Source organism: Microcebus murinus, chromosome 6, assembly GCF_040939455.1.
Source record: "Microcebus murinus isolate Inina chromosome 6, M.murinus_Inina_mat1.0, whole genome shotgun sequence".
NCBI lineage: Eukaryota > Metazoa > Chordata > Mammalia > Primates > Cheirogaleidae > Microcebus > Microcebus murinus.
In genome coordinates, this window is record NC_134109.1 from 2,680,180 (window position 1) to 2,707,907 (window position 27,728).

General features: G+C 44.0%; 1 protein-coding gene across 1 annotated transcript in view; it reads right to left on the reverse strand.

Moving 5' to 3' along the window:
- Positions 1 to 670: 670 nt before the first annotated feature.
- TDRD9 (tudor domain containing 9) overlaps positions 671 to 27,728 on the reverse strand; it is a 110,772-nt gene continuing 83,714 nt past the window's right edge. Inside the window, exons 25-36 of the mRNA XM_012746467.3 lie at positions 26,834 to 26,945; positions 25,731 to 25,943; positions 25,370 to 25,459; positions 24,652 to 24,912; positions 21,261 to 21,416; positions 20,124 to 20,194; positions 17,296 to 17,405; positions 16,678 to 16,774; positions 10,370 to 10,508; positions 8,273 to 8,391; positions 2,861 to 2,933; positions 671 to 1,409 (exon numbers count right to left, since the gene is read on the reverse strand). Of these exons, the coding sequence (XP_012601921.1) occupies positions 1,308 to 1,409; positions 2,861 to 2,933; positions 8,273 to 8,391; positions 10,370 to 10,508; positions 16,678 to 16,774; positions 17,296 to 17,405; positions 20,124 to 20,194; positions 21,261 to 21,416; positions 24,652 to 24,912; positions 25,370 to 25,459; positions 25,731 to 25,943; positions 26,834 to 26,945 (1,543 nt within the window). The 3' untranslated portion in view covers positions 671 to 1,307. The remainder of the gene's footprint in view (positions 1,410 to 2,860; positions 2,934 to 8,272; positions 8,392 to 10,369; positions 10,509 to 16,677; positions 16,775 to 17,295; positions 17,406 to 20,123; positions 20,195 to 21,260; positions 21,417 to 24,651; positions 24,913 to 25,369; positions 25,460 to 25,730; positions 25,944 to 26,833; positions 26,946 to 27,728) is intronic.

Consider the following 27,728-nt stretch of genomic DNA (forward strand, 5'->3'; position numbering starts at 1 on the left):
GCACAAGCTCAGTCATGCACTGAATCTTCCACTGCCCATTGGTGCACGAGCTCAGTCATGCACTGAATCTTCCACTGCCCATTGGTGCACAAGCTCAGTCATGCACTGAATCTTCCACTCACATTCATGCACGAGCTCAGTCATGCACTGAATCTTCCACTGCCCATTGGTGCACGAGCTCAGTCATGCACTGAATCTTCCACTGCCCATTGGTGCACGAGCTCAGTCATGCACTGAATCTTCCACTGCCCATTGGTGCACGAGCTCAGTCATGCACTGAATCTTCCACTGCCCATTGGTGCACGAGTTCAGTCATGCACTGAATCTTCCACTGCCCATTGGTGCACGAGCTCAGTCATGCACTGAATCTTCCACTCACATTCATGCACGAGCTCAGTCATGCACTGAATCTTCCACTCACATTCATGCACGAGCTCAGTCATGCACTGAATCTTCTACTCACATTCATGCACGAGCTCACAGTCATGCACTGAATCTTCCACTGCTGTATTTATAAGGGCTCTGCTTCCAGACCAACCTTGACTGATATAAGAGGTGACTTTTTAGAAGAGGCCTATATTCTTGTTTTATAAATTCAGTTTTATAAATTCAGGTATGCTGGAACAAAATACATTTTAATCTCTGACTAAAAACCATCAGAAACAGCAGCTTTGTTTAATGCTTTTATTGTTTTAACACAGATATACTATTGCCAGGTAATCTCTCTGATTTCCAAAACATGGACCAAGAACTGCAACTTCACTAAAAATCTTAAATATACAAAACTGAAGTTTTATCAAAATTAGATATTCTCCCTCATGGAAAAAAGAAAATCAGAAACCACCACATGGTTTTAAGGAAACCACAGTTTTCCCTTGTGGTAAACTGGAAGTCCGGTTTTTCCCGTACTCTGGGTCTAAATCTCTGTGACAGGATAGAATATACAAAAGGACATTTTGCAAACTTACATGTGGGATTAGCTACTTATATTTACCTTAACAAATTTAAGCAAAATGCAGCTCTTTTTCCAAATAAAGTCTTGTCAGAAAAAGTTTTCCCAAAATATTTAATATAGTGATTTTCTGTTTCTGGAAAAGACTAGAATTCCCAATCCTTCCCACCTGAGCAGAAACACCGCTCTCCAATAATCACCCAAAGCAAACAGGAACCTGGATGGAGAAGACCTTCTGGACGCTGTGGCATCATGGACTGCAGTGTTCCAACGCAGGCAGCAGCAGTCTGTGATGGAGCCTTCGATCCGCTTCCCGTGGCTCCTTCAGGCGGCCAGGACGCACCTGCCGGCACACTCAGGCGCTGAGCACGACCAGCTTGTGAAGCTGGTAGAGGAAGGTGTTCTTCCCTCTGCTGCCCTCCCGGTCAGCCTGCTCCATGACCAGCTTTGGGTCAACCTAATCGGGCAGAGAGAAGGCCCAATAAGGATCTGCGACATGGCTCTTCTAGACATTAAATAAAATCTCTCTCTCTCTCACACACACAAAGATAGCAGAAAGTACTTAAAGTTTTCCAAAAATATTTACAGAACACTTCTCTAGTCTCACATTTTATACTATGTATTTTTAAAGTCATGTTTAATAATACAGCAACCTTTACTAAGACACTCCCATATGTTCCCTATACAAATGTGAACAGTAACATCATTATACTTAAAACATGTAAGTTTCTAAAATATATCAACCTGGAAATGAAATTCTGCTTTCAAACTAAGTCCTGCTATTATACCAACTTCAAAGGCCCCTGACGGATTTGACAGTCACTGTGGCTGGTGCCACCTCTCTCTGGGTGCACAACGGAGCTGGCTCTAGTGGACCAGCCCTGAGGGCGCCATAAAGGGAACCCAGTGTAGGGGGGCAGGGGAATGCCACTCGACTGGCAGTGGAGGAGGACTTTAGATGCAGGAAGGAAAAACAATATCCAGAACAGAAGCATAATCTCACTTAAATTACCAAAGCAATGAGGAACTACTGCCCCAGCTGGCTTGCTTGTAAAGACGTGCCTGGCTCTAGAATTAAAGCTTCGAATTCCTCCCCGATTTCCTTTCCCTAAGGTCACATTTTATTCAATTTTCAGAGCCTTACAGATAAGAAATGTCAAGGAGCCTAACATGGCCCTGCTCTGTTTCACAACTGGTCTGCGTTCCCTGTAAGTCCCTATGGTGAGTCCCTAACCCCCCATGTGGTGGCATTTGGAGGTGGGGGGCGTGATTACCTCATTGGGAGGTGATTAGGAATAGATGAGGTCACCAGAGAGGGATGGGATTAGTGCCTTTGCAAGAACAGACACCAGAGAGCTTGGGCTCTCCCTGTGCCATGTGAGGACACACAAAAGGTGGCCGTTTACAAGCCCTCACCAAAACCAACCATGCTGGCTGCCACCCTGCTCCAGGACTTCAAGCTTCCATAACTGGGAGAGACCAAAGTCCGTTGTTTGTAAGCCACCCACTCACTCATCCACTGTGGCACTTTGTTCCAGCAGCCTGAGCAGACCAAGACAACAAGCAATGCCACCTAAAAGTGGATAAGCCAGGCAAGTGACAGGAATGGCCAAAGAGTGCTTCACATAGACCCCTACATGCTCAAGGGTCCAACGCAGACACTCCTACCCACCATTTTCTGCCAACTCACAGGGCAATCAGCCTGGTTTCTCACTTCTGCTAAGGCATTATTACGTAGAAGAAAATGCCCAGAAACAGCCCCTCTGGTGTGTGGCATCCACCGTTCGTTCACCACCAGAACCACCCACCTTACTCCTGTCTCTGCTCTCTCCCGCCCTCGGCCCACCCAGGGCCTGTGCCCTTCCCCACGTGGCCGGCTGTTCCCAGGGCGACCTGCTTCCTGCTTACCTGATTCCACTCGTAGGGCTTTTCATGCCACTTAGGAACAACCTTCTCTCTTGGTTTCGACTGACAAAACAAACTAAAAAATTTTTGAAAAAAATTAAATTATCTTAATTATACATTAGTAATTGAAAACACTGCTGTGAGTTTTTAAAAAAATCTTTAAACTCTATTTTTCTCAGAATTAGAACTATGATAATTTTTTAAAAGGTCAAAACGTACATAGTTATCATCAGAAAATCATTTTAATCTATTGCACATTCAAACACAAAAAGCAATGGAACGCGGCAGGTAAGGCCAACCCTGTCCTCTGTTCCCTTAGCAAACCAGTCGAGGTTGCTCCATGACCACAGATCACTGAGTCAAGTTTCTGTGAAATGTAACAGGACACTTCACATCCTCGCTCTTAAGCAGCCACAGGTTGGAAATATCAACAGCTTAGAAGGTAAAGAGATAGGGAATTCTAGCAATGAAGAGTAAAGAGCTCTGCAAATCCTCCCTCCCAAAAACAAAACAATATTATAAAACAAAAAAACAAACAAAAAACCACAACCATTTGAAGGCTCTGGAAATTAACCAAAGGCAAACTACAAGCTGAGAAGCATTCATTCAAGAAAAACTGCCAAACTCCAGGTGGGAACAGAGGAGCCTGCGGAGTCCTTGCCCAGAGCTGCTCCCACGCACCAAGCACCTGCCAGCTAATTCTGGTGCCATTGTGCTGCCAGGGCCAGGCTCGCCTTGAAAACCAGCACCTCTGCTGCCAGAGGAGCTTACTTTGATTTGGAGCAGAGGGTTGAAAGGCCTCATGCCTCAAGCATGTCAGTAAAAACAAGCAACTACAGGAAGTGAATGGAGAAAGCCGGTGGCTGGGCCAGCCCTAGGTCACAAGGCCACCTGGGGCCAGCAGCACAGCAACAAACTGTCCCGACACTGAAGAAACGAGAGTGCCACAGAGAGCCAGTGGGCTGGCTCTCTCCACATGTCCCTGGCCAACCAGGAGGGTGCACACATGCAGGAGAAAGACCTGAAGCCCTGGGAAAATACAAGCCAGGGAAAAGTTACAAAGTGCCTAAACTCTGAATGCACTCGCCAGCCCACACACAGATCTACTGGGGAGGGCAGACGCCTTCGGAGCTTAGGTTTTTAAGCACAACTTCTGGCTAGCACTGAGCGCTAAGCAGTACAGACACAAGCTAGGCTGAAAAATAAAAATGAGAATAAAACCAAAATAAAACCAAAAAATAGAACCCAGGTATCAGTGACCTCACAAATAGGTGGAGGGCAGACTTACAGATTAAATCTGGGCAAGTTTCTAAAGTCAAACAAAACTAATAACAAAAATCAAAGGCTCATTTTCAACAAAAACAGTTAGGAGACATGCAAAGACACAGGAATCTGTGACCCACACTCAGGAGAAAAAGGGCAGCCAACAGAAGCAGACTGAGTAGGCCCACGTGTGGGGTCAGCACACACAGACCTCAATGCAGCCACTGTGAAGATGTTCAAAGAAATAAAGCAAACCATGTTCAAAGAATTAAGGGAAAACATGATCATAATAACTCAAAGATAATCTCAATAAAAATTAAAAACTATACAAAAAAACAAATAGAAATTCTAGAGTTGAAAAGAGTACAGTAACTGAAGTAGAAAATTTCCTGTAGCAGATCAACATCTGCAAGGGTCTGAGATCACAAAGTAAAGAATCAACAAACTTACAGACAGATCAACAGAAATTAACTGATCTGAAGAAAAAAGAGGAAATAGACTTAAAAATGACCAGAGCCTCAGAGACCAGTGGGACAACATGCATTAGTGACACATTTAATGTTCGTATACTAATGTATATAATATATGCACCTGTGGTCTATGCACACTAATACATATGCAATGTATGCATACTAACATATGTGTAATGCAGTGTTTTCCAAAAGGAGAGGAGAGCAGGCATAGGGCAGAAAAAATACTTGATAAAGTTCAAAAATGCAAATAGGTCGTAAGTAAAAGGAAAGAAAAAGATGCTATGCCAATGGTAACTAAAGAAAGCTGGAGTGACTATATTAGTATCACACAAACCCTAAAACAAGAAATACTATCAGAGATAAAGAATGATATTTCATAATAATGGTAATGACCCTTGTATGCAGGAAATCCTAAACAATCTACAGAAAACTAGAACCAGCTTACAGGTTTGACAAGGTCACAGCATGAAAGACCAACACATATTAATAAAAAGTAATTGTTCATTTCTAGAAATAAGTAACTCAAATTTAAGAAAATAATTTCATTCGCAATATCATTAAAAGGATTAACATATTTAGAAATAATCTGACAAAAGCACAAGACGACACCAGCACACTGAGACCTACAAGGTGTTAAGAGAAATTAAAGAATGTCCAAGTAAGCACCATGCACGAGACGACACAATGTTGTTACGATGGCCATCCTCCCCAAGTTCAGCTATAGATTAAGGCAATTCCCATCACAATTCCAGCAAGGCTCTTAGTACAAATTGACAAGCGGATCCTCAAAGGTATATATGAAAGGAAAAGGATATAGAATAGTAAAAACAATTTTGAAAAAGAACAAAACAGGACAACTAACACTACCTAATTTCAAGACTGACTATAAAGCTGTAGCAGTCAAGACAGTATATAATTGGTGAAACTGCCCCAAAGGGTTAAATAAACTGGTGACTAACAGGAATTCTTGAGCTGGTCTTAGAGGATGGCAGATAAGGAAAACACAGCTTGTTGAAATTCTCTCTGCTTACAAGGTAACAAAACTGGTTGAAATTATTTGGAAACAATGTGGCCAAGAGTCTGCACAGAGCAACTTTGCTGATGTCACAGCCCAAATTTCTACCACGTTTCACACTGACTCCTCCTGAACTTGCACATGCAACCCACGCAGCAGCATGAAAAGACAACCGCACATACTCAGAGGACTTTCCAAACCTCCCCTGCCCTCTGTGACAGACTCCAAAACTCTTCCCCCCAAATCTCTCCCGTAAAGACACTGCCTTAAGGCTGGTCCAGGGAAACAGACTGGAGTGTCTCCTGTCTCCTTGCTTGGGCTGCTCAGCAATAAATATACCCCTCCCCCCTCCCTCTCTTTCTCTCCCCACTCCCCAAAAGTACTTGGCTCTCCGTTGCCCCTGGGCAAACGAACCTGGTTTGGTTCAGTAACACTGGTATAAAGAGAGACATATACCAACAGAACAAAACAGAAAGGCCAGAATGGATAAACCACATGCATAAACGTGGTATATGCAAACAGTGGACTATTGTTTAGGAAAAAGGAAACACATTAAAACATGGATAAACCTCAAAAATGCTAAGTGAAAGAAGCCAGATGAAAAGAAAACATCATTTTATGTATATAAAAATCTCAGAGAAGCCAAATCCTATAGAGACAAAAAGCAGATCAGTGGTTGCCTGGGGCTGGAGGTGGGAACAGGAATTATGTGCAAACGGACAGGAAGAACTTAGGTTTTTGGCCGGGCGGGGTGGCTCACGCCTGTAATCCTAGCTCTCTGGGAGGCTGAGGCGGGCAGATTGCTCGAGGTCAGGAGTTCGAAACCAGCCTGAGCAAGAGCGAGACCCTGTCTCTACTATAAATAGAAAGAAATTAATTGGCCAACTAATATATATAGAAAAAATTAGCCGGGCATGGTGGCGCATGCCTGTAGTCCCAGCTACTCGGGAGGCTGAGGCAGAAGGATCGCTTGAGCCCAGGAGTTTGAGGTTGCTGTGAGCTAGGCTAACGCCAGGGCACTCACTCTAGCCTAGGCAACAAAGCGAGACTCTGTCTCAAAAAAAAAAAAAAAAAAAAAAGAACTTAGGTTTTTAAAGACAGCTTTATTGAGGTATAACTTACCATAAAATTCATCAATTTTAAGTACACAATTTAACGGTTTTAGTAAATTCATGGAGTTGTACAAACACCACTGCCATCTTGTCTTAAAATATTTGTTGGGCAAGTGGCATCTGTTGGCTGTTATTAGGAGAAGTCTGAGTGCCTCTGCCCGTTGCATCCTGGTATCAGAGTTGACAAGAACACGCACAGTTGAGCACTGTGCGTGAGGCTTTGCTCACACAGAGAAGGGACAGAGCAAGACCAGCTTCCATGGTGGGCACTGGTCCCTGTGGCCAGTGGGTCCCTCCCCAACCAAGGCAGGCAGCAGGAGGACCCTGTCCCCTCCCCTGCAGTAGTGAGGTTGGCCAGGAGTCCTGTGACGTACATGCTTAAGCAAGACAAAGGAGGACACGCTGAGTCTGAACAGGGACTAGCCTTCCCACACATGGCAACACGCCCCACTCTGGCTATGCGACCCTTTATCTCACGGGAAGGAAGTATTCCAGGCCCACATCCATTCTTAGATAGCAAAAGGGGATTGACAGACTGCAGGCATGAGACTGTCTTTCTCTACAATATTTACAAGTGAACTTTTGGGGATGATAGAAATGGTTTTGCTGATGGATTGTACAACTATAAATTCACTAAAATCACTGAATTGTTTAAAAAAATCCTATTTATAGCATAACAAGTCAGGATATCGTTACTCTTGTTTGGAGGGTAGGGGAACACAGTGGCTACAAGCAGACACAAAGGAGAATGTTTCTGACCTGGGTGCTGGCCACATGCGCGTACACCTGTGTACTGCACGTAGGATAAACTTCAATACAAACTTTACGTTAAGATATTTTTATGTAAAAGAAAGAGAGAAAACTAAAGTTGGCCTTTCCTATAATTTCTAAGGCAGCTTTATATATTGAATACCTTTTTTAAAGTGCTTATTAACCTAAAAGAAATCCGCCCAAAATATGCGGGAAGGAAATTTACTCTGACAGCAGATGCCACCCGCTCTCACGACACAGCTCCAGATCACGCCAGCCCAGGACGGTCAGGCAAGGCGGGGTGGGCAGGGCGCCTCACTTCTCCCACATGACCCCAACCCGCCATCCTTGGCCTTCCCTGGCCTCGTGCTGACGTGGGCTCATGGGCCACCCTAACATTTGGGTGTGGCCCACAGAGAGTGCAGCAAGAGGTGACAGGCATAGGTGGGGAGGAGAGTGAGGTCAGCATGCTCCTTCCCTGCAGAGAGAGGGCCCGCTGCCCACTCAGCTCGCAGGTCCTGCTCCCTGGTCGCCGTGGGCACCGCCCTGCACACTGTGGGCTCCCCACGTCCTGCCCACACTGCCTGGAATAAGCCCTTCACCGCATCCTCTCCCAGGTGCCCGATTTCCACAGGACGTGGGTGCTGGCATCCTGACACCTCCCACAGGCTGCCTCTGGCACTGGCATTCCACTCCAGATGATCAATCTGCCACATCTACTGAACAGCTCAAAACGTCCACAATCGAGGCAGCTAAGAAAGTTAACTGGGAAGGAGAGAGCTCACATCATCACACGACTTACCCTAAGAGTTTCTGACGAGCATTATCCTGTAACTGTGCGATTCTTTCTGGCCCGAGATACTTAGATCCATTTGGCCCATCACATACTAGCTTGTTAACAGCAGCCCTGAGAATATTAATCTATAAATAAATGGCAAAAATAAGCACTCCTATGGCTCCACTATAATTGAATTTTATTAAATAATTCATAGCATTCAGAGTTAGTATTCTATAACTATCATTATTATGGCTTCTGGGGAAATTATTAAAACAACAGAAATAACATTAATAACCACAATAATAATTTAAGAAGTAGTACCAAAAGAAAAAAAATTAAAAACAAGCAAGAAAATTTCAGACCTTTCAGTATAAACACACTTTTAAAACTTTCTACATTAAAATTTAACACAGTTTAACCCGTAGGGTTACACAGCTATAACTCACAACATCTACATCCCTTTGACTTTGACAGTGTACGTATGAGAAGTATCCTGCCCTCAAAGGTACCACGTGCTATGTTTTGTAGCCAGTATTTGTCATAGTTTTAAAATAAACTTTATGATTTTGAGTAATTTTAGATGTATTTAAGAGTTGCAAAGCTAGGACAGATGCCGTACACCTGATCCAGTGCCCTCCTGCCAACATCTTACATTTGTACAACTGAGAAGCCAGCTCTGGGGCATTGCTATTAACTAAACTCCAGGCTGCATTTGGATTCAACCAATTTTTCCATTCATGTCCTATTTCTGCTCCAGGGTCCAACTCAGGGCACCGGATTCTACCTGTCCCATCTCCTCTGGTACAGGACAGTTTCTCAAGACCCTGATGGTTTTGAGGAGGTCTGGTCAAGTATTTGGTAAACAGTCCCCGATTTGGGTTTGTCCAATGTTTTTCTCATGATCAGACAGGGGAGAGGTGCCCTTCTCAAGCTGTCTGACATACCACGTGACGGTCACTCTGGCCACTCAGCAGAGGCCGGGTCTGCCGGGCTGTCCCCCTCCCTTTCTCCCTGGGTGGAAGCAGTCACAAAGTCCAGCCCGCCCTCCAGAAAAGGGGTGCCCACACGCTGCACTGGGAATTCTGAGCAGACTCGTCTCCTGTCCTCCACTCAGTTACTCATTTATTTACATCCATACGTACACACGGATGTTTTGCACTTGGGGATATAGTCCAACACTGTTATTTATTTTGTTGCTCCCGCTGTTCCAGCCTCAGTGGGAGCTCTCTGGGGGGAAGGGGGCGTGTCCCTTTGGCTTGCCCCCATCCCCTTGTTTTTAGAGAACATCCTCACTTTCTGGCACTACAAGAAGCTCCAGGCTTGGCTCATCTTGTATTTTCCCTGCCCTACCCTAGGATCAGCCATTTCTCCACTGAGCCCTGGCTCCTTTTAATGGAGAATCAATCCTATCAGAAATCATAACCTGGGTGTTTGTTCATTGCTACTGGGCTGTCACTGCTTCTAGGCCCTCACAGAGCTAGATGATCCAGGTATGCACATGAGCTCACGTGGACACACATACTTGTCACTGTTTCTGTATCTATCCATCAGTACATACTCAGCTGACCACTGATGTCTCCGACTCTAATCCAGGACCATGGGTTCATTCTCGCCTTCCTCTCCTGCTTATCTGTTAACTCGCCTCCCCAATATTACAAAAACCCGGCCCTTGCACCTACCGACTCATTTGTTCAACCCTGGTGACGTGTGAAGCGGTTTTGGAATTGTTAACTCGCACACCCGTGAGAACGGGCTGCATGAGAGCACGGTGAGCACACCAGCTCCTCAGTCTGCAGCCTTACTGTTTCCAGTCAAAATGCCATTTCCAACACTCCCTTTTCCTCACCCCTTCGGTGTGGGTGAGTCTGCATTTGTCACTGTGAGACTCCTCTGTCACTGTCTGCATTCCAACCCTGAAAGGGCACGGGGTGTGTTTTTAAATCCATAGATTACAGTTCCACTCTTTCACAGCGTGCAGTCTCGCATCGCCCGCCCAGGGCCACACAGACAGCGCCTGCACTCCCAAGCTCCCCTGAGTGTCGGACACCGCGCTGTCAATGGGCGTATGAGCAAAGCAGGAGAGGAATAACTACGATGCGGTCACAGGTACGCCGCCCTTACCTCCACAACGTCCTCCACGTTGAAACGAACATCAAACGCCAGCTCCATGTCATGCTCCGGCAGTATGGGCGCCCCTGTAGCTGGATTCCAGCCCAAGCCACAGAGGACTCCAGTATAGCATTTGCCATCTCGATCAACCCTAAGTCGAATGTTTGAAGAAGAGTTAATCATTTCAAAACTGTTAAACCACTGTATTAATGTTAAAAATTTGTATTAATGTTAAAAATTTGACCAATAAAATCATCCTAAATTTTGCCAGCCGTAGTAAAAATCTGTGCATTTTTTTCTTCCAGTTTTTATACTAGAAATATAGACATATAGGCAGAAGGACAGTAAGTTAAGTATTTCTACTAAGCGAAAATTAAGTTTCTAATTCTCACTTTGGCAGATAGACAATGAAAAGAATACTTTACCACAGAAAGGTTTTCTGCCCCCTACTGTTGAATTCTTTCTATGGGTTAAATTCTTATTAGGATGACTTCTGAGAAAAGGTTATGACTTTTTATGACATTTATGACTGTGAAACAAGTCTAGCACTTAGCAAAAGCCTAGAAAGTGTCTGTTCCACTTCCCCATCCTGCAACAACGTGTACACACACTTACGATACAAAGCTTCATATCCCAGTTTTACCAAAACTCGCCATTCCCCTGGACCACTGGCACATCCCGCCCGACCACAGCCTCCCTGTGCCCACCGCCCTCTCTAGAGCTGCTGCCCCGCCAGCCTGAGGCTCATGTGATGCCCTGCTGACCAGTTTCCCCTCACTCCTGCCTCTCCCAATCTTCCTTCCACGTAGCAAATAGCCGCAGCTTTTCAAAACAAATCCTGGGCTACCACTGCCTTGCCCAAAGGCTTTCAGCACTTCCCCACTGGAGCACAGTGGGGACCAACAAACCAGTCCCTGCTCAGGCCTCCACCTCATCTCAGTATCCCCAACTCCCTTCAGCCTTGGCCGTGCCAGATCCCCCACCCCGCCTCTGGCCTCCCCACGGCCTCTGTCCAGCCCAGAGGTGCAGCCCTGCCAGCCTCCCCCTGGGGCCTCCCTCCCGCACCGCCTCCCCTCACCATGCTGCCCAGAGACATCAACACCGAATGCCTTGTAAAACAGTTTGCTCACTTTCACACAATTCAGACTTTTTTCCATCATCTAGATCAGTTAGTTGTCTTCCAGCTCTGATGTATAACCGACAAAAATTATACATATTTAAAGCACATATATTTTTATATATGTATATATTGTGAAGTAATTCCCACATCCAAGTTAACCAGCACCTCCACCACCTCACAGCTGTGGTCTGTGTGTGGTGAGAACACTTGAGCCCTGCTCTCCCAGCAGAGACCGAGCACACGACGCAGCACTGTTAGCTACAGTCACCACGCTGCACAGAAGGGCCCAGAGCCTTTGCATCTCGTAACTGAGAGCTGCAGAACCAGTAAGTTCTGATGACAAAATCTAGGCAAAACAGTTTTCTCTGTAATGCAAAAATGTGTTAGTCCCAAATACAATCCTAAATATATATACAGACACAGACACACCCTCTTATCCCTCTCTTTCACTCTTTTCAGTTTATTGAAAAGGAAAGTGAATCCAACTTCAAGTAACTTCAAATAGAGAACCAGAATTCAAACTTACAAATTAGGTATCAAGTATTTGCTCTAAAAAACAGTCACAAAATGTTTCTTTAAATAGTATGTTCTTCTACAGTGTTTCAAAAACAGCCAGGGGTCATGGAATCAATTTTAATATAACACCCAGCACCACCACCTCCCTGCAGCTGCCATGAGACGAGGCTGGCTGCTCTCCTGCGGCAACACCTGTGCGGCGACACCTGTGCTCCTACGAAGGTGCTCTGTGGGATGCAGCCGCCACCTGGCCCGCCCAGGCTGCTAATTCTTTGCTCCTTAGCTCTAAATCCTAAGAGAGCAAAGGTAACTTAAGCACTGGGTTTACATCTCTTCTAGGAATCCTAAATATTTATGTAAACTTAAGAAACATCAATTAAGACCATAGAAATATGTTTAGTTCACTCATAATACATAGTTTAGACTAAAACTGAAAATTGCAAAACTCAGGAGAGAAACGAAAGCAGCAATCCATTTGGAGTACAGTAAGGTCACACTGTGGACATAACTCACTCTGAAGCGGCCTATGTAAAGGAGGTAAAGTCTGTACAAGCTGCCTGCTGCTATGTTTTAGAAGGCTCATTTCTCTAGACAATTATGTTTAAAATAAATGTAACAGAAGAGGAACTTCTATTGCAAGCTAATATCCTGGGACTCCCTACATGAGCCAAATAAAGGAAACATATTCCTCAAAAGTTAAATGTGAGTCAACCTCAAACACTGTATAAAAAAAGCTCTGTTAAATATTCTGTATTGTGCATTGTATTAATCTGCAAAGTGTTAATTAAATAGCAACATTTGTTAAAAGTCAAGCACATGTCCAAATCCCTGGGATGCACTTGACTTTGCCATGTCACCACCTGACCCCTCGGGGAGGGAGCTCCCTGCAGGGCCCACGCTGAACACACACATCTCATTCAATACTCTCAGAAGTCCCAAGACTGAAGACAGCCTCAGAGGCTGGAGGTCCTGCCTAAACTCAGCTGCCATATGGCAAGGCCAGGGTCCCCGCCCAGGCCTGTTTGCCATCATGGCTTCCCAAGAGACTTGAGGGTGTCCGGTTCTCAATATACCTTCTTATCACCTCTCACGTCCAATACTTAAAAGGCACCTTTGCGTTGTTCTTAAATTTTCTAAGGCTTTTTAAAAATATGGGGTGTAGATCAAGATTTTTTTGAATTACAAAACAGTACGGGAACACACTGTGAACGAGTCAAACAGGTTAGAAGACAGAGTGTGGACACCACACCACCCAGAGATGGCGCACCCCAGCTCCCGCCCACCTGCTGCTCCTACGGCGGAAAGCGCAGGGTTCTCAGTGACAAGTGAGGTCCCTGATCCTGCACCGTGAGCCTGGCTGGGACAGTGACCATGGCAAAGCTCATATTGTGTGACTTCCATGGCTCTTACAGGGTGACACATCTGCCACCTGTCTCTCGGGACACTGACCCTTGGCCCCAGCCACCATGCTGAGGAAGCCCAAGTTAGCCCCAACAGAGACACCCGGGGAGGCCCTCGCGGAGATGAACTGAAGCCTCCAGGCAGCATCGACCACCAGCCCGAACCTCGACATGATCCCCACCCATCAGCTTTTGAGTCTTCTGCAGCAGACCGACACCGCTGAGCACAGACAACTGTGCTCAGCTGTCCCACGTGTGTCCTCCCTCAACTCCTCACCCACAATAAAAAAAGGCTGCTCTACCCCACCAAGTTTCGGGGTTGTTCCCTGGCGTAGTGACTAGAACATCCAGTTAAACACTGACAGTCCCCTTTCAATCCACTCTCATTTAATGTTAAGTTTTAATTGATAGGACGTTTTGCTGTTCTTTTGAAAGAGGCGCCCTCCCTGCAGAACACGACTCGTCCTCTAAACCATGATCAGCACTTGGTGCCTTCTCAATAGCAAAATCTGGCTCCAAAAGCCAAGGGAAGGAAGTGAGCGAGGTGTTCTTGCCACGGCACTTGTTCTCAGATTTTTGCTTTCCGCCCTGGACACCCCAGGCTCCGGTACACGGCACACTGCGCGTGTGAGGACAGGAACGCCTCCCTTAGGCTCCCAGTAACGATCCCACTGAACCGAGGCTGACACCAACTACTCCAATTAATTATAAAAGCCTCTTCAAACAGGGCAGCAAGAGAAGTGACGCCCTCCTGGGTAGACACGCAGGGAAGAGGACGGGAAATCAGCACCTTCTTTACAGGCAGAGCTCAGTCAGCCTGACCCACTGAGGGGCCAGCTGGCAAGCAAAGGTCACATGGCAGGACACGCAGAGCAGGAGAGTCTGCCACAGTCAGGGCAGTCCCAGCCAGGTGCAGGAAGGGATAACACGTATCTCCCTTCCCTTCTTAAATTGAAACAAAAGGTAAAAATTAAGTTCATTTATCTTCCTTTCTTCCCACTATGGCACAAAGAATATGTTGTAGGCAGCAAAAAGTTACCATTTAGCCTTCAAGCTGCAATCAACTGTGACAGGACAGTGACAGACCTGGAGGAGGCACAGACTCCACCCAGACACCGCAGGCTGTTTCTAACAAGTGGCACCGTGACAGCTTCTAGCACAGCAGCCAGATGCCACACAGGAGACGAGTTCCGGTGCAGGGGGACGTGATACAGGTGGGCTCAGGCGGAAAGAAGGGCATGGGAGGACGGCACCGTAGCACTCTCGGGAGCTGTGGCTCACCAAGACGCCCCTCTGGGAGCGCACCCCAGCCACAGGGACAGGTGCCCAGACCAGTCTGCACTGATCCCAGCAGCTGCAGGAGACTAAACATTTGGGGTCAAAGGAACATGACAGATGTTTGATTTGGGATGAGCATTTTCCAAAGTTTCTCAAAAATGGTTGCTCTTGACTCAACAGATTGAAAAAAAAAATCATGTAACTATAATAATTAGAGGTAGAGATGGGACAAAAAATCCATCAGGCCCAATAATCACCTAGTTAGGCCTACAGATTCAAAGACAACCAGTCTTATTCATACTGTCACATAAACGGCCCTGACTCTGGCTCATTTAGGTTAAATTCAACAAAATGAACATGAACCACCAGCTATGTGTAAAGCACTGTGTACTGTTTATATATAACTTTTTCCTATTAAGCTTATTTTTTTCTAGAAAGATGGTGTTTCAAACACCAATTATTTCAATATTTCTTGAATATCTACAACATAACCACTTGTACTCTGAAGATTGAAACATAATACAATGGATTATTCAAATCCTCAAAAAGCTAATGTTTAAGAGAAGAGTTGAAGCAGGAGACAGACAAGAAGGGCACCGGAAGCAACTGAAGAGGAGTTTGTGTTCTTACTAATCACTCCCCTACCTGTACATGGCATGATCCTGTCTTAATAATCACACTGTAACACATTATTTTTACATGTCAATCCCCTACGAGGACTCGGAAGAAACCTTAATTCGCAGGATACTTATCGGATCGTTACTGAAGATCAGAGACGAGCCAAATCCCAGCGTTACAGGCACATCAGATCCTTCCCGCACAAGGGCAGGTCAGAAGCGACCGCGCACATGCACAGGGGACGTCTGCACGAGCCACCGCCCGCCCCCTTGTTGGCATATGCCGCAATTATCAAAATGGAGATTTGCAAAAATATCATAATACAAAAATGCCTACAATATTTGTGAAAAAGGATACAGTATGACAAAAATCTAAAATAAAAATATAATACACAAATTTAAAATACATTAACTATATTTAAATTGAAAAATATAAATAGATTTTAAAACAATTGTGTTCATTTTTTCCCATTCAGCTTTTTCTAAGTAGCATATATTTTAATGGGGAGAAAAAGAACATACACAATTATGTTTACAACTGAAAAAGAGCACTAAACATTCTGAGGCACTGGATTCTGAACAGGCACAAGGGCAGAGAGGACTGAGTAAATGGCGGGGCCTTTTCACCCACCCTGGCTGCGTGGTCTGTGACCATCCCCAGTGGCCCCAGCTGACCAGAAGAGGAGGGCGGCACCAGGCCTGTGTCAGTCCTGCCATGGCCATCTCTGTCCTGCCCCCAGAATGTGGCTCCTAAGGGCCTGATGTTGCCCCTCTTCTAGCCACCTTCCTCCACTAAGGCCTGGGCTAGTGCCTCCCCCAGAAACAATGCTCTGAGAAGCCCTGGCATTCAAACAAAACCAAAGTCGGCCCCAACTGCGAGGACGCTTTCAAGAGCTCTGCTCGCACCATCACACACTTTCTTTACTAAAAGAAATCCCTTCTCTCCACAGAAATCCTGTGTGATCTCGGCACCAAGAGGAGCTGTCGTCTGCAGAACAGTCTGTCTTCTGACCTCACGGATGCCACACAGTCACAGGGACTGACGAGGGATCCCGCTGACAGCGGGGCTCCAGGGAACTCAGAATCACACTCACAGCCCCCGTCGGCAGGATGCCGTCACCCAGCAGGCATCTGAGCCCCAAGCCCAGCTCCAGGCTTTGCTGCCCTTGCTCAGCTTTTAACTCCAGCTCCCATGGGATACTGTGTGTGCCTTTGTAAGCTCTGTAGCTTCTTTCAAAAATACGTCCAATCATAAATGTATCAAAATAATGAAGGCTCATCACAAGCAGCCAGAGGGGTGGCGGCTGGGTTTTCTGCACAGGCTCTCTCCCAAGGGGCGTGGGGAGGCACCATCCCCCCGACCCGGGTTCTCGGCTCACCAACGCCTACCTTAACTCCATGACAGGCGCGAAGAGCATGCTGAGCAGGGCAGGGAGGCCGGGGATGGGCGGCATCAGAGAGGTCTCTCTCAGCAGCATGGTGGAGCCTGTGGGCAGGCGAGGCAAGTCACGCGCAGGGTGGCGCTCCCTCCCGCCCACTCCACACATCTCAGGCAGCCCCTCTCCAGGTGAGTCTGCCCCCCGCAGGCCCACCCCAACAGCAACGAACTCCCCGTTCTGTTTCCACAGCACCCCACAGACAGATGCCCCGCTGTAACGCTTGCACGTCTATCCCACGTGGGGTTAGCTCCTGGTGACTCTTTTCTTCTTTCTCATTAGACTAGCAGGTTTTTCTCAGGGCCAAGAACTTGGGTTTATTCTCCTTTGCAGCCAACCATGGTGGAATAAATGAGTGAACAAGGAGTCCAGTGATTTCCACACCCTTGTATAAAAGGGACAGGGACAACGCCCCAGTTCTCGACCCTGCAGCAGCCAAAGCACTCAGAAGACAGCCTCAAAGCACCGCTCGTGGGCATGAGTTTGGTTCCTGGCAGAGGGTGGGCCTTCTAGTTACTGACGTCCAGGAAATGAAGAAAGGAGGGGGGAGCCAACAGACCCCTCAAGTTACCTGTTGCGTTGACTGACAGAGAAGCTGCAACCAGCATCCTCTGGTGCAGGTCTTCGGGGGCGTCACTGATGATGACAGAGTTGATGCTCTCCTTCTCGATCCAAACGCACCTAAAGGAAGGGGGTGCAGAGAAGGGGGTACTGACCCACCAAACAGGCAGTATGGCACGCCCGACCCACAACCAATACATTTTAAAATACAGTCAGACATGAAAATGCGGCGCTAGACAGGTGGAAACATATTTGACTTCCAAACCTCCTGCATGCCTCCTCTTACTAGAGGAGTCCTCCAGTTAGTCCTCCACCTTCTTCTCTTCTCCCTCCCTCCTGCAGGATCCTGACCACTCCTAAGCGGAAGTACCAGAAGTACCACATGCCGAGGACGAGGATGCCCAAACCTCCACCTCTACCTGAGACTCTCTGTGCTGCACTCCCAACCCGAGGCGGCCACACCTGCATGCCAGCAGAGGGAACTGAGTGTGGCCCACCCAAACCTCCGTCACCTCTCAGCACAATCTTGCAGCAGCCCTGGCAAAACATCCTTGTCCTTTCTTCCCTCTTCCCTGACTCCAATCAAACACCAGCCTGCCGGTTCCACCCTCGAAGGCGCTTGTAAAACTCTGTTTCTGCACCTCCTGCCACGGACTCAGTCCCCACTCTTCCCGCCCTGGACGGTACTACGGCCTCAGAAGTGCACTGCTGCCGGAGATGCCCCGGCTCTGAGGTCCAAAGCATTCTTCACACCACGGCTCCTCGAACTTCAGTGTGCATGCAGCACACGGGGGCCTTGTGAAAATGCAGACTCCCACACGGGCCTGAGCCTCTGCATTCCTGACAAGCTCCCAGGGGACACTGTGCTGCTGGTCCCCACAGGTATTTTGAGAAGCCAGGGCTTACCCAGTGATCATTTTAAAATACATGTAGTATCACTTCCCACTGTTTCAGGATGAGTCTGCAGAGCCTGCTCTCATCTGCCATGAGCTGCACAGTCCTCCACCCTCCTGCCCAATTCTCCAGACACACTAAATATGCTGACTCCTCACGAGGGCAAACTCTCAAAGTCAGGCCTGTGCACCCGACACCAGCCCCAGCCCCAGCCCCATCCACTTGCCCTTCCTTCCCCCAACACCTGCACCTCAGAATCTCCTTTTCTGGAAAACCCCCGTGCCCTCTGAGTGTGGCCTGGGCCCCAGATGCTCTCACAGTGTCCTGTAACCCCATCAAGACCTGCTCACCCTACGTTGTAATCACCAGTTTTTTCTCCCACATCCCCCCCTCCCCCGCCCCAGAAAAATTGAAGCCTCTGATTAAAGATATGCAAAAATATCTGACACAGAATGGTAACAGGCTTTGGGTGCTTGGCCCCTCCAAATCTCAGGGTGAAATCTGATCCGCAGTGTTGGAGGTGGGCCTGGTGGGAGGTGTTTTGGTCACAGGGGCAGATCCTTCATGGCTTGGTGCCCTCCCACAGTAGTGAGAACACTCTCAACTTCGTTAGTTCACCCAGCAGCTGGCTGTTAGCAAGAGCTGGGCACCCTCCTCTCTTGCGCCTTCTCTTACCACATGACACGCCTGCTGCCTTTCACCTTCTGTCAACCAGCTCCCTGAAGCCCTCAGCAGAAGCAGATATAGGTGCCATGCTCCCTGTACTGCCTGCAGAACTGAGCCAAAGAAACCTCTTTTCTTTATAAATTTCCCGCCTCAGGCATTCCTTTATAGCAACACAAAACTAAGACAGAAAACTGGTATCAAGGAGTCGGGTGCTGCTATAAAGATACCTGAAAACGTGGAAGTGGCTTTGGAATTGGCTAAGAGGCAGATGCACTCAGCAGACCCACAGGGGCTGGGCTGCCCAAGGCTCTGGGGACCACCCCTCCACCAGCTCCCATAATGCAGTACGTGGGGTCAAGTGAGAACATTTTGGAGCTTTAGGGTTTAATGTCTGCCCTGCTGGGTTTCAGCAGACTTGTGTGGAGCCTTCTGCCCCTTGCTCTCTGTGGATTTTTCCCTTTTGGAATGGGAGTGTCTGCCCGATGCCTGTACAACACTGTATCTAGGAAGTAAATAACTTGTTTTTGATTTTATAGGCTCACAGCTGTGAGGAACTTGCCCTGAGTCTCAGATGAAACTTTGGACTTTTGATGCTGAGATGAATTATGCCTTTTGGGGACTACTGGGAAGGAGTGACTATATTTTGCAAGTGTGATAGGAACACGAGATTTGGGCGCCAGGGGCAGAATGATATGGCATGGATATCTGTCCCCTTCAAATCTCATGCTGAAATTTGATTCTCAGTGTGGGAGGTAGGGTTGAGTGGGAGGTGTTTGGGACATGGCCACAGATCCCTCTCGAATGATGGTGCCCTCCCAGAGATGATGAGCAAGTTCTCACTTTGTCAGTTCATACGAGAGCTGGCTGTTAGAGAGAGCCTGGCATCCCCTCCTCTCTCTTGCTCCATTCTCTCACCATGTGACACACCTGTCCCCCTTTCACCTTCAGTCATGAGTGGAAGCTCCCTGAAGCCCTCACCAGAAGCAGATGCTGGTGGCAGGCTTCTTGTACCATCTGCAGAACTAAGAACCAAAGAAACCTCTTTTCTTTATAAATTACCCAGCCTCAGGTATTCCTTTATAGCAGCACAGAACTAAGGCAAGTGGCTTTCATGTAAGAGAGAAAGAGTACCTTAAATCTGGGGCTGAGAAATCAGAAGGAGTTAGAAAAGATAACACATTCCAACAGTTTAGATATAAAGAAAGATTAATTTCCAATAGGGGTCTATAAACAGAGAAGCAAAGAAAAAAATTCATGGGAAACTTAAATTAATCATACCTGAACTTGGATATTCTGGTCAAACTATGACACTTCAGTTCATAAGGGTTGAAAGGCCCATGGAGTATTGCCTATATGCACAAAATATAGGAAGTATTACCAATAATCAAGTTATCACTTAACATGAATTTTAAAAATCCCAAAGTCAGCTCATAATTTTTAAAAAGGCTATATCTCAAATCATAACACCTTCAAGATTCAGTGAGAAAAAGGTACCTTAAAGACGGTATTTTTCTGAGATGCAACGAAATCCCTTCAATGATTTCAACAGCATTTCTCAATATATACGTTTTAACACATTAACTGCCCTGTAAGTTGTATTTAACTCACGATAGTTTTGAGCCTAGGGCCTTGTGAAGCATATGCAACTCACATCTCTTCACCTTGGGAGCCCAGCGAACTATTTTTCAAGTCTCATATAACTCACGCACAGAAAGTAAAAATCAACTTGCATATAACTCATGCACAGGAAACAATACAAAGTAACAAATTTTTCATTACATTAGAAAGGACTGTTTTGTTTTCAAAAGTTTTTATTCTATTTTTGTAATAAAACACTGTGGCCCCAAGGAAAAACTTTTTTTTTCTAGTGGGGCAGGCAAAGTGTTAAAGTCTTTGGCAAAAAAGGGAAATATTTCCAAATAATTTAGTAAAAATATTATTCTTTCAATTGTAGTAGATGGACCCAGTTGAACAGGTGGGCCTGAGCTCACACAGGAAAAGGCTAGGGTAATAGAAGCAGAATCCCTGACAGGGAGGGACATGCCAGCCAACCCTCTTGTCCAAATAGGCAATACCTACTCCAATGGCCAGCCAGGGAAATCAAAGTCAACACCAGTTCTCAAAAGCCCACATGCCGTGTTTCTATCAATCTGATAAACAAGCACATGTGGCCTTTGAAAAGAAAGGTTAAAAAAAAAACAAAACTAGTCAAAGTTTATCTCATCTCTAAAACCCACTGAATATTAAAACCCAGGTATTTTTCTTATTAATAAAGGATCCACTGTGAGAAAAGTAACAGCATTAAAAACCAGGAAAGAAAAAACCACCATGACTACCAGCTACAATTTTTAGCATATAAACGTAGAATGATATTAAGCTTTTAAATTATGTTTGAAAACAACAACTACACATCACCTTACAATTTGGAGTACCCAGTTTATTGGAAGAAAAGCTCTCTAACAAAATCCGTATCAGATACTTCTCATCATCCTTCACGGAGGATGGCACAGACCCATCTGTCGTGTTTTCTACTGATTTGGAAAAGAGACCCTTGAGAACTTCATGGCTTTGCTGAACAAAACACAAAAAGTTTGTTTTGTTAAAAATATATATTAAAAGCACTTTATTCCAACCTAATGATAATATTTTATAGGCATAATCTTATTCTGATCTCTACGTCATTAAGGTATAGGGAAATACTTTTATCAAGTTCATTTTAAAATTCAAACAAAATAAATATGACAGTCTTTATTTACTACATTTCAGCCATCAGTGAACTTAGAAGAAAGAAACATTTTTAAAAGCTTTTTTATACACAAAATGTTGGTCTTACACTGGGAATACTAACATAATTCCCTGAAGAGTTTTTACATATGAACTACAGAACTGAATGAGTCCCTGCCAACATTTTGCTAGTTTGTCTGCCCTCTCCTGATCCCCAGCAGAAATTACACAAACAAAGACCTTCAATACCAGCCCCAAAAGTGGCATCTCAACAGATGCAGAAAAAGCATTTAATAAAGTTCAACATACCTGCATAATAGAAACTCTCAACAAACTACTGTGAGATTTCATATGCCACAATAGCTAAGACAAGAAATCACCTAAGCATAGAAGGAATATACCTCAACATATTAAATGCCATATATGACACACCCACAGCCAACATCATACTGAATGGGGAAAAGCTGAAAGCCTTTCCTCTAAGAACTGGAACAGGGCAAAGACATACACTCTCACCACTCCTATCCAACATAGTACTGGTCCTTGCCAGAGCAATCAGGCAAAACAAAGAAATAAAAGGTATCCAAATTGGAAAAGAAGAAGTCAAACTGTCCCTCTTTGCATACAACATAATCTTATATATAGAAAATCCTGAAGACTCCACCAAAATACTCCTAGAATTAATAAATGAATTCAGTAAAGTTACTGGATAAACAAATCAACATATGAAAATCAGTATTGTTTCCATATACCAATAACAAACTAGCTAAGAAAGAAATTAAGAAGCAATCCCATTTAAAATTTAAAATGCCCATTACAAAAAACCTAGGAATAATAATAACCAAGCATGTGAAAGATCTCTACAAGGAAAACTAAAAAATACTAATGAAAAAACTGGAGAGAACACACACAAATGAAAAGACATCCCATGTTCATGAATTGGAAGAATTTATATTGTTAAAATGGCCACACTACCCAAAGTAATCTACAGATTCAATGCAATTCCAATCAAAACACAAATGACATTATTCATGGAATAGAAAAAAATCCCTGAAATTCATATGGAACCACAAAAGACCCCAAATAACCAAAGCAATCCTATGCAAAAAGAAGAAAGTGGGAAGAAACACACTACCGGATTTCAAGATTTACTACAAAGTCATAGTAAACAAAACAGAATGGTATTAGCATAAAAACAGACACAAACACCAATAAAACAGAATAGAGAACATGAAAATAAATCCACATTTTTATAGTCAACTAATTTTCAACAAAGGTACCAAGAACATACATTGAGGAAAGGACATTATCTTCAATAAATGGTACTGGGAAAGGTGGATAACCACATGCATAAGAATAAAACTAGACCCCTATCTCTCATCATAAATAAAAATCAACTCAAAATGGATTAAAGACTTAAATGTAAGACCTTAAACTATAAAACTACTGGAATAAAACATAAGTAAAATGCTTCAGAAGATTGGTCTGGGCAAAGATTTTAATGGCTAAGACTTCAAAAGCATAGTCAACAAAAACAGACAAAGGGGACTATATTAAGCTAAAAATATTCACAGCAAAGGAAACAATCAACAGAGTGAACAGACAACCTGTAAAATGGAAGAAAATACTTGCAAACCATTAATCCAACAGAGGACTAATATCCAAAACATACAAGGAATTCCAACAGCAAAAAAATAAAAAGCAAACAATCCAATTAAAAAGTGAACAAATGATCTGAACAGACATTTCTCAACAGACGATATACAAATGGCGAATGTATGAAAAAATGCTCAACATCACTAATTATTAGGAAAATGCAAATCAAAACCACAATGAATTACCATCACAATTAGGAAAAGAAATAAAAAACCACAATGAACCTCACCCCAGTTAGAATGGCTACTATCAAAAAGACTAAAAATAAATGCTGGTTAGGATGCTGAGGAAAGGAAACTCTTATACTCTGTTGGTGGCAATATCAGTACAGCCTTTACGTCAAGTAATGTGAAGGTTTCTATAAAAACTGAAAATAGGACTACCGTATGATCCAACCATCCCAATACTGGGTACTTATCCAAAGGGAAGGAAATCAGAGTATCAAAGGGATATATGCACTATTCACAATAGCTGGGACATGCAATCAACCTTAATGTCCATCAACAGATGACTGGATAAAGAAAATGTGATATATACACAATGGAATACCATTCAGCCATAAAAAAGGAAATTCTGCCATTCTTGGCAACACAGATGAGCCTGGAAGATATCATGTTAAAGGAAAAAGACAGGCACAGAAAGATAAACACTGCATGTTCTCACTCATGTGGGAACTAAAAAAATTTGAATTTATGTAAGTAGAGAGTAGAGTTGTGGGTATTAAAGGCTGGGAAGGATGGGGAAAGGGAGAAGAGGAATAAGTTATATACCTTATATACTTAAGGGTGAATATGGTTAATTACAATTTAATGAATATTTTCAAAAAACTAGAAGTGAGGATTTTGAACGTTTGCAACACAAAATGATAAATGTTTGAGGTGATGGATTTGCTAATTATCCTGATTTGATCATTACAAATTGTATACACATATCAAAATGTCACTCTGTATCCCATAAATATGTACAACTCTTATGTATCAACTAAAAATAAAAGGAAAAAATAGTTCCCTCTCTAAAACCTTTAGGCCAAGAAAAATAACTTTAAATTGATTCTGCAATAGCTGAAATAAATTTTAAAATGCTTGAAATACTTGAAAGAAATATTAACTGCTTCCATTAAGGGAGATAAATCTTAGAATTCACTTTTAAAGCTCCCCAAATAGAGAAGATTTTCAAATCTAATTTTCATTGTAAGAAAGAAAAAGATGAATAAACAACAGCAATAAATATCCAGCCACCATAATTTAGTCTTGGAAAAATCTAGAAGACATTCAAAATGGCACCACAGGTCTTCACACAAGTACGGTACACCGAATGACAAAGAGAAACTCTGTCTATTCACCCCTCAATATGCTCGCAGAGGAAGAAAAGCCCCCGCACCGCCCCGTCCACCCCACACCCCAGCACCAAGAACAGAAGCACATACTTTCGACTCATAGGACTCTTCCATGAGCTCAGCATAGCCCTCCTCAATTAGGACGTCCCTTATGTTGATGGCGTCCTGGACTCTTGAGTAGCGATACACGTCCACATGCAGGACACTGTGCACGACAGAGAAGACCTTCACCAGGAGAGCGCAGCCGCTCACTAGGGAGGCAAACCGCCGGCTGGCCGAGCCACTCCAGTGCTCGCCACACACAAGAGATTTTGCTGATGGTCTCATTTTGCAAATCTTAAATTCCAAAGCCTACAGGACAGAAGGGCATGGCTGAAACAGTCTTATAAATGAGTTTTATAGAAACAGTTTTATAAACATTCATCCCAAATGCCACTGAAAAGTGGCCTTGTTCATGTGTCTTTATCAGTGTTCTCATAAAAACGTTACAAAAAGTAATTTTGGGGTAGTGAGCATTTTCTAGTTAAAGAAACTTGATTTTAATTTTTTAACAGAAAAAGAGTTTAGAATAATTTTTAGATTGTTTTCATACTGATGAAAAGGCTGTATGTGAACATGTCTCCAGCCCAACTAAGTTCTGTCTGGTTTCAACATAACCAGAAACCTTATAACCAGTATTAGAAAATACTACTGAATTAAAACTTTTTTTTTTTTTTTGCAAAGTTTGAAGCTGGGGTGGGGAGGGAATATGACCTCCAGAATCAGATCTAGTGTTCAACATTATTCCATGTAATCTTCTCTACCTTACCTGAAATGGAAGTTCAAGAAATTGACAGGGAATCTCCATTAAAAGATCCAGATCTACGTGAGACCTATTACCATAATCTACAAAGAACACCTGGAAAATAATGCAGGCATACACTTTAATACAGAGTTAAAAACAACATCCTGCCTGAGCACTAGCAATGCAATGGTCCCCTCTAATCCTGTAATTATGGAATTCTTAGAGTGACCTGAGCTTAAATCCACATATTAATGAGGGAAATAATTAAGACTACTTTTCTAATTATTTCAAATTTAATTTCCACTGATAATTACAAAAGATGTTCTGTAAACTGCTGTAAGTTTGTCTCATTTCTCTTTGAATGATTTGTTACAGTAAAACATACCTCAGCAGAATTTCCAGAAACATAAAGAATTTGAGCTCTGAAGTAGCTTTCTTTGTCAAAATCAACAAAAGGTGCCAGACAGACCAAGTCTGGATGTGGGTGAGTGGGCAAGGGTACCAATTTCAGCTGGTTTATTTCAGCAGTAAGATTTTTCAGAATCTCTGCATTTTTTTCATCAATCCTATATCCCCAAAAGTGTCCCACTTCAACCACCTGAAAAGGAAGAGGAAGAGCAGCAGAGATGAAACCTAGAAAGGATTACGTGGTATGACCACAAGCTTGAGCCCCCAGGGGGCTGGCACACCATACCACACAGCATTTCACAAGCTGCACTCCTTGGAACGCAGGCATTCTACAGGTTTTTAAACAGGTTCTTGAAGAAAAAAAGAGGGACTCACTGGTCAACACAAGTAAGGAAATGTGTGTTACACATCATTTTCTTGGCGGGACAAGACTCATTAGCATACAAGAGTGCAAAAGCTTCTGAGAGGCCACAAAGAAAAGAATCACTTCATTTGTGCTGAGCCCCAAGATGAAAGCCATTACCACAGGGTGGGCAGGTGCCCTCCAGGGTGGCACGGGCCGGCACAGCCCACTAGACAAGTGGTGCCAAGTGGGAGGAACGGGAGGGAGGACGTTCCATCCAAAAGGACACTGCTGAGCAGCTTCTGCCCTCTGCTGTCCCACAACCTTGAGGGCCAGCCCACAGTCACCAGAGTGTTCCAATCTGACTGGAATCCAGACTCTACAAGAAATTTCCCAATGAGTAGCTACAGATTTTCCAGAAAGCATACAATTATACAGGCATATATTATTATTTTAATTAGTATTTTTAACATGTATCTTGCTAAATTCGATTATTTTAGCATTGTAAATGCATCTGACATTTTAAAAATTAACTTTGATTCTAAAATTAGTATTTTTTTAGTTTTCCATTTTAGTTATTAGCCACATTTCAATTTAACAAGTACAGTAACTCAAACTCACCCACAATTACTAGATTATTAAGGTACACAGGTTGTGTGTGTGTGTACTTATTTCATGTATATAACATGACAATTTTGGATTAAGAAGAAGGAAAAGCTCACTCATATCATTCTTACCTCTGTGACATCAATCGTTAGAAGGAGATCTGTAACCGTCCGGGACCTGTCTGATGTGTTAAATGAGACTTGCATAGGATCTACTGTCTGCTTCTGGAAGTCCACATTCACCCTATATGATTTTTTTTTAAAAGACAGTAAAAATCAAGTGTAACAAAGAAAATATGTTTGCAAATGTGAAGTATTCACTTGAACTATTCTAATATTTATACAATTAAATAACATTTTAACAAAATAGCTAAAGCCAAAGATGACAAACTTGATTTCAATTCAAACATGAATTTCTGGTGGTTTCCTGAACTGTCCTGGAAGAGGTACACACCCCACTAGTGATACACTACCTCTCCAGGAATACACCCTAAAAGCCAAGACTCTTAAAGAAGATCCACGTTCACTTTGAAGGGTATAAATTCTAGATCTAGGACCTGCAATGTTCCCCAACTTGTGATTTCAGAAGTGAGTGGCTTTGACTTTTAGCAGTCTAACTGGCTCAGTGCTATGTTAGAAAACACACACATGATTGTCTAATAAGCCCAAGAAATATAATTCATTTCTTAAATAAGAGAGTAAATGCTGAAGTCCTAGGATACAAAAGACAAATTTGATAAAAATGAATTTTCCTTTCCTAATACTTTTATTCCAAAATGAAGGGAAAGAATTATAAGAGAGATCTTGGTCCAACTCTTTCCCCAATCTTCAGACCCATTTATTAATGAGCGTCTCAGGCAAAGGTACCCAGCCTGCAGGTGCAAATGCAAATCAGGTCCGGTTTTAACAAAGCAGGACAGGGCTGCTCTATGTGGAGGACTGAACCCACCACACTCCCAAATATACAGAAGCTAAAACATAGCACACTTGGTAAAACTAGATGGAACCTATTTCCCTTCTTTCACCA